The sequence below is a fragment of the Stomoxys calcitrans genome, chromosome 4 (genome assembly GCF_963082655.1).
Source record: "Stomoxys calcitrans chromosome 4, idStoCalc2.1, whole genome shotgun sequence".
Classification (NCBI taxonomy): domain Eukaryota; kingdom Metazoa; phylum Arthropoda; class Insecta; order Diptera; family Muscidae; genus Stomoxys; species Stomoxys calcitrans.
In genome coordinates, this window is record NC_081555.1 from 152,965,566 (window position 1) to 152,972,802 (window position 7,237).

Here is a 7,237-nt window from a genome sequence, read left to right on the forward strand (position 1 = left end):
AGTCCCATATTGCCCCCACGGTGATAATTGGCCCCACGGTGGTAATTGGGACCAGAAGCGTGGTCCCAAAAGTGGGTATGAATTTCGTGCTCTACACCCAAATACCTTTCATTTCAGCCCTATATTGGCATGATCGGCCAACATGTTTATCCGATTTAGGGGTGTTTTGGGGGGGGTGAGATGGTCCCCCAAACATTTAGCTCTGAAAAAAAATGTCAGCATCGTGCTCTACTTTCAAATGACAATTATTTAAACCCCATATTGCCATTGGTTTAAAGGGAGTTTATGTGATGGGACGCCTCACCAAACACTTGGCCTAAAAATTGGTTTTCAAATACGTTTTCTAATCTCAAATACCTTTCATGGTCAGTCAACTCTTTGGGAGATGTTTTGAGGAAGGGGCGGTGCCCCAAATACATAGTCCCACATTTGGATATCAGATGGTCAGTGAATAGTAGCAGTTTTGGGAAAGGGGTAGACCCCCAGAAATTTGATCCAAAAAGTGGGTATCAATTTCGAGCTCTCCTCCCTAATACCTGTCATTTAAGCCCCACATTGACATGGTAGGCAAATATGTTCGAGTTAGGGGAGTGGGGTGGTCCCACAAACGCTTAGCTCTGAAAATATATCAGCATAGTGTTTTACTCTCGAATATCATTTATTTGAACCCCATTGGCCTCAATATAAGATATCAAATTCGTTTTCTAGTCTCAAATACCTTTCATTTAAATCCTTATTAGAAAAGTCAACAAATATGTAGGGTTTGGGGTATGGCTCTTAAAAACTATCAATGTCGGGCTCCTCTCTCTTTAAAATCTATGGTTGCCCAAAAAGTAATTGCGGATTTTTTAAAAGAAAGCAAATGCATTTTTAATAAAACTTAGAATGAACTTTAATCAAATATACTTTTTTTACACTTTTTTCCTAAAGCAAGCTAAAAGTAACAGCTGATAACTGACAGAAGAAAGAATGCAGTTACAGAGTCACAAGCTGTGAAAAAATTTGTCAACGCCGACTATATGAAAAATCCGCAATTACTTTTTGGGCAACCCAATATATTGTCATTGTGAGCAAATACGTCCTACTTGGGGTCTGTTATTGGGGTGGAATGTTCCCGAGTTTTGATATCAGATTCGTGATCTTCTCCCAAATACCTCTAATTTGAGCCCCATATTGCAATGGTCGCTAAATATGTCCTGTTTGGGAGGTGTTTTGGGTGATGGGGCGGCCACTCAGTGACTTGGCCCTGAAAATATGTATCAGAGTCTATTGCAATGGTCAACAAATACGCCCTTTTTTGGTGGTGTTATGGGTGTTAGGTGACCCTGTAGACACTTTTTCCTGAATATTAATATCAGATTTGTGCTTTACTCCCAAAGACCTTTCATTTGAGCCCCATATTGCTATTGACGTAAATTTGTCCCCTTTGGAGGAGGTTTTTGAGGAGAGGGTGCCCCCAAACACTTGGTCCCATATTTGGATATCAGATTCCAATTCTACACTCAAATACCTTTTATTTAAGACCCATATTTCCATGGTCACTAAATAAGTCCTGTTTGGGGGTGCTAGGGGACCCCTAGCAACGTGGTCCCACATTTGGATATCACAATCGAATTCTACTCGCAAATACCTTTCAGTCGAGTCCCATATTGCTATGGGCGGTACATATGTCTAATTTAGGAGTGTTTGGGGTGGTACCCCAAGCACTTCGTCCGACAATTGGATACCAGATATGTTTTCTAATCTTAAATGCCTTTCATTTGAGACCCATATTGTCGAAATTGGTCTATTGGGTTAGGGTTAGGTTAGATCGAAAAGAGGGTGCAGATATTAATCCGCCCCATGCCACTATGGACATACACCTTAGCCAGTAATCGGCTTGTTGTGCGCTCTAAAAACTACAAAATAACCTCTAAAAAGAAAATTTTAAGTTAGGAATTCCGTGCTACTTACAAGATCCTTGAATGTTTTCAATACCACACCCCAAAGTTGGTTCATGTCTGTCATGTCGGTATCTGTTGGACGCAAAAGCCGGAAAATGATATAGGAAATGCTCCAGCGTCTCATCATCTTCCTCGCATGCCCTACACATGCTATCACTTGCCGCACCGATTTTACTTAAGTGAGCTCGTAGTCCTATGTGTCCCGTTATGATACCAATAGCCATACTGACCCCCTTCTACTGGTAATAGCCTCGTCTTTTCACGATCTGGATCCCCCCATAGGATTTTCCCCATCCTACCGACCGTTTCGCTGTTCCACAATGTTGCATGCGCATTCGTCGCCCACTCCCTTGACACGGACTTCGGGTTAACCAAGTTTATTGACGGCAGTCCTCTGGCCTTCATCGCCCAATCGTCTGCCCTTTCATTTCCCCTTACTCCGTTATGGCCCGGCACCCAAACGATGAGGATTTTGCCATCCTCAGAGTAGGCGTTAATCTCCTTTATACACAGAAAGACTTTTCGTGACCTTACCGTCCTAGTTGTTATTGCCCTTATTACAATTTTACTGTCCGTATAGTTGCTCACACTCGTCGTCCTCACGTTAGCACCACACCACTTCACGCATTCCATGATGGCTCGGATCTCCATCTGCAGCACCATATTATGGTCTGGCAATCTAAAACAGATCTCAGTCTCTGTATTCTCAATGTAAACACCCCAGGCCCACTCTGTCCTCTAGCTTTGATCCATTCGTGTAACATGATCTACCAGATGGCAATACTAGGGTTCCGTCAATTCAAGACTGTGCCGATGGCAGCAGTGTGTCGCACACGACTTCATGGTTCAACTCAGGTATCCGATCGGAAAACTCTTCCCTTCCTTCCAGGTTTCCTATCGTCGCCTCGATTATATTGCGATGGTATGAGCTACTCCCATCCCCCCATCGCCTTAAGTCTCATAGCCGCAGTGGCTGTGGCCTCACACTTAGTCTGTATGTCAATGGGTCGGATATCTAGAATAGTCTCCAGTGCCCTTGTGGACGTGGTCCTTATCGCTCCGCCTATGCCAAGACAACATTGGTCTATATATATATTCTTATTACGCCTTCGAAAATTTGGTTACCAAATTTTTATTTTTAGGTTACTATAAGAGATCACCTCAAATTTCGTTTGAATCACACCACCCATCTCCGAGATCGTGCGTTTCCGAAAATTAGGGCAAGGGGGAGGGTCCGCCCCCCTTCAGATATCAAATAATGTTGTACATTTTTTCCACCACGGAATAATTATGCACCATCTGTGAAAATTTCAAGAAAGTCGGTTCAGCCATTTTTGAGTCTATGAGGAACACACAAACAAACAAACACACAAACATAAATACAAACAAACAAACCGACAAACAAACACAAATTCATTTTTATATATAAGAAGATGCCGGCGCAACTAAAGTTAACGCGTTTGTTATTTGTTTAAAGCTTGCCTTTGAATTGCATATCACTCTGCGACCTATTTCTCATTTCTAATTCAATTTATGGGTTGCCCAAAAAGTAATTGCGGATTTTTTAAAAGAAAGTAAATGCATTTTTAATAAAACTTAGAATGAAATTTAATCAAATAAACTTTTTTACACTTTTTTTCTAAAGCAAGCTAAAAGTAACAGCCGATAACTGACAGAAGAAAGAATGCAATCTCAGAGTCACAAGCTGTAAAAAAATTTGTCAACGCCGACTATATGAAAAATTTGCAATTACTTTTTGGGCAACCCAATAATTTGAATATTGATATTTTTTTTCAAGGTTCAAAAACTCGAGCCCTGTTATGTACGCTCGTAAATGGCTGACACATAAGAGATATAAACAGTAATGCCTATAGAAATTGGATTAAACACTTGTGTTTACCCACATGTCTTCAAATGGAAATAATTAGTTTTATCTGTATTTCAATACCTATCATTACACTAGCATACAACAATTTTGAGTTGGTACAACATTTCTAAAATTATATTGGGAAGACAAAAAAAGGCAGAGAATGTGCTTAACAGACCGAGAATGTCACAAGCATGCCACAAAATAATCAATCGCTAGGAAATTTTGAACATTTTTGATATCTTTGCATAGTATGGTCAAGATCATCCATATTTGACTGGAGGTGTCATGACGTTTAAGCCCATAAAGAATCTATATATCTACCGATCCATCGATCTACCGAATAATCTTCTTGGGTTTAAAAATATCACCGGATTTCGAGGAAATTTGGATATGATATAACCATGCTGGTCCGTCCGTCCATCCGTCCGTCCGTCTGTCTGTCCGTCCGTCCGTCCGTCTGTCGAAATCATGCTAACTTCCGAAGGAGTAAAGCTAGCCGCTTGAAATTTTGCACAAATACTTCTTATTAGTGTAGGTCAGTGGGTATTGTAAATGGACCATATCGGTCTATATTTTGATATAGCTGCCATATAAACCGATCTTGGGTCTTGACTTCTTGAGCCTCTAGAGTGCGCAATTCTTATCCGATTGGAGTGAAATTTTGCACGAAGTGCTTTGTTATGATATCCAACAACTGTGCCAAGTATGGTTTAAATCGGTCCATAACCTGATATAGCTGCCATATAAACCGATCTTGGGTCTTGACTTCTTGAGCTTCTAGAGGGCGCAATTCTTATCCGATTGGAATGAAATTTTGCACGACGTGTTTTGTTATTATGTCCAACAACTGTGCCAAGTATGGTTTAAATCGGTCTATAACCTGATGTAGCTCTCATATAAACCGATCTTGGGTCTTGACTTCTTGAGCCTCTATTGGGCGCAATTCTTATCCGATTGGAATGAAATTTTGCACGACGTGTTTTGTTATGGTATCCAGAAACTGTGTCAAGTATGGATTAAATCGGTCCATAACCTGATATAGCTGTCATATAAACAGTTCTGTGGACTTGACTTCTTGAGCTTCTAGGGGGCGCAATTCCTATCCGAATTGGTTGAAATTTTGCATGACCTATTTTATTCTTACTTTCAACAACTGTGTCAAATAAGGTTCAAATGGATTCATAACCTGATATAGCTGTCATATAAACCGATCTGGGATCTTGACTTCTTGAGCCTCTAGAGGTCGCAATTATTATCCGATTTGCCTGAAATTTTGTGCGACAGATCCTCTCATGACCATAAATATACGTGTTTATTAAGGTCTGTATCGGTCTATAGCCCGATACAGCTCCCATATAAATCGATCTCTCTAGTTTACTTCTTGAGCCCCCAAAGGGCGGAATATTAATTGGCTGACATTTTACACAGGTCCCCAACATATAATTTTATTGTGGTCCAAACCGGACCATATCTTGATATCACTCTCATAGCAGAGCAAATCTTTTCTTATATCCTTTCTTGCCTTAGGAGAGATGCCGGGAAAAGAACTCGACAAATGCGATCCATGGTAGAGGGTATATAAGATTCGGCCCGGGCGAACTTACTTGTTTTAATTACTTTGTGTATTGTTTTGATATTTTCAATATTTGCTAGAATGTTTAAACACTTATTTAACTTAAAAAAAACATTTCAAGAATTTTGTTTTTCATAGAGCTTCACCACAGTTAGACGACAAGCACCAACGCTGAGTGACAATGGAGCGTTGGCATGATAAGGTGGCAGTAGTTACGGGAGCCAGCTCGGGTATTGGTGCAGCCATTGCCTTAGAATTGGTACAACAAGGGCTACAGGTGATTGGCTTGGCTAGAAGACTTGACAAATTGGAAGCAATTCGAAATCAGCTGCCTGAGGAAAAACAAAGTCGTTTCACTCCTCTAACTTGCTACGTCTGTGATGCAGAATGTGTAAATGCCACATACAAGACAATCATAGAAAAATTTGGTGGCGTGGATGTTTTGATAAATTGTGCCGGTACCACAGCATGGGGCCAATTGCTCACCATGGAGGTCCAGGAACTGCAACAGATATTACAAACAAATGTTATGGGCATTGTTCATTGCACCCAAAAGGCTTTTCAATCGATGAGAGAGCGCAATGTCGCAGGTCACGTTTTTGTGATCAACAGTGTGTTGGGTCATAAGGTTTTCCATAATAAACCATTGCCCGATTTGAATATGTATTGTCCTTCGAAATATGCTGTTACAGCCATGACGGAAATTCTAAGGCAGGAATTCAGAGGATTGGATACCAAAATTAAAATTACAGTATGTTACAAAAAAAGATAACTCAACTTTGATAATTGATTTATTAAATAAATGTTCTTCTTGATCAGAGTATCAGTCCTGGTTTGGTGGCTACCGAAATGATACCCGAACAGTTGAAAACTGCAGTGGGTGACTGCATTCTGGAACCTAAAGATGTTGCAGCTGCCATAATGTATGCCCTTTCAACACCGCCGCATGTGCAAGTCCATGAAATTATTTTAAAGCCGCTGGGTGAAGCTGTTTAAAAAAGGGAAAAATTGTGTGGAATATTAACAACCGATCATATTTTAGTGAAATCTAAAATTTCTTCCTCAGACTAAAACTTAAATGAAATTTTTAACAAAAATTTCTTACAAAATATAATAAAATTTTCCCGAGATTCATAGGAAAAAATGTCTATAAATTTCTCTAAAGAAATTTTCTTTAAAAAAAAATTAAAAACCTTTAAGTTCAAACAAGAAAAAGCGTGCTAAGTTCGGGCGGGCCAAATCTTGGGTACCCACTGCATCCGCCTGAAATTTTGGAGGTAATATTTTTCTATGACTTCTAACAGCCATAACAAATATGGTCCAAATTGGCCAATAAGTTGATGTAGCTCATATATATATTGATAAAGTCATTTCAAGAACTTGAGAAACGGGCCGAATCCCGGACGAACTTGGCATGCTTTTACTTGTTCTATTTTTATACCCTTCACCATAGGATGGGGGTATACTTACTTCGTCATTCCGTTTGTTACTCCTCGAAAAATTCGTCTAAGACCCCATAAAGTATATATATTTTTGATCGTCATGACATTTTAATTTGATCTAGCCATTTCCGTCCGTCAGTCCGTCCATCTGTTCATCTCTCGAAATTACTGTAACTTTCAAAGGAGTAAAGCTAGAAGTTTGAAATTTTGCACAAATACTTCTTATTAGTGTAGGTCGGTTGGGATTGTGAATCGGACATACCGGTCCATGTTTCCATGCTGCCATTTAAACCGATATTGGATCTTGAACTTTTGAGCCACTAGAGGGCGCAGTTCTTATCCGGTTTGTGTAAAATTTAGCACGAGGTGTTTGGCAATGATTTCCAACTTATGTGGTAAGTATGGTTCG

At 39.9% G+C, this 7,237-nt stretch overlaps 1 protein-coding gene across 1 annotated transcript; it reads left to right on the top strand.

Annotated features, from left to right (window-relative positions):
- Window positions 1-5,548: 5,548 nt before the first annotated feature.
- Window positions 5,549-6,489, top strand: LOC106092732 (farnesol dehydrogenase). The gene is made up of 2 exons (XM_013259648.2): window positions 5,549-6,137; window positions 6,206-6,489. Exons 1-2 carry the CDS (start codon window positions 5,568-5,570, stop codon window positions 6,380-6,382), a joined length of 747 nt encoding a protein of 248 aa, XP_013115102.2. The 5' UTR covers window positions 5,549-5,567; the 3' UTR covers window positions 6,383-6,489.
- The last annotated feature ends 748 nt before the right edge of the window (window positions 6,490-7,237 follow it).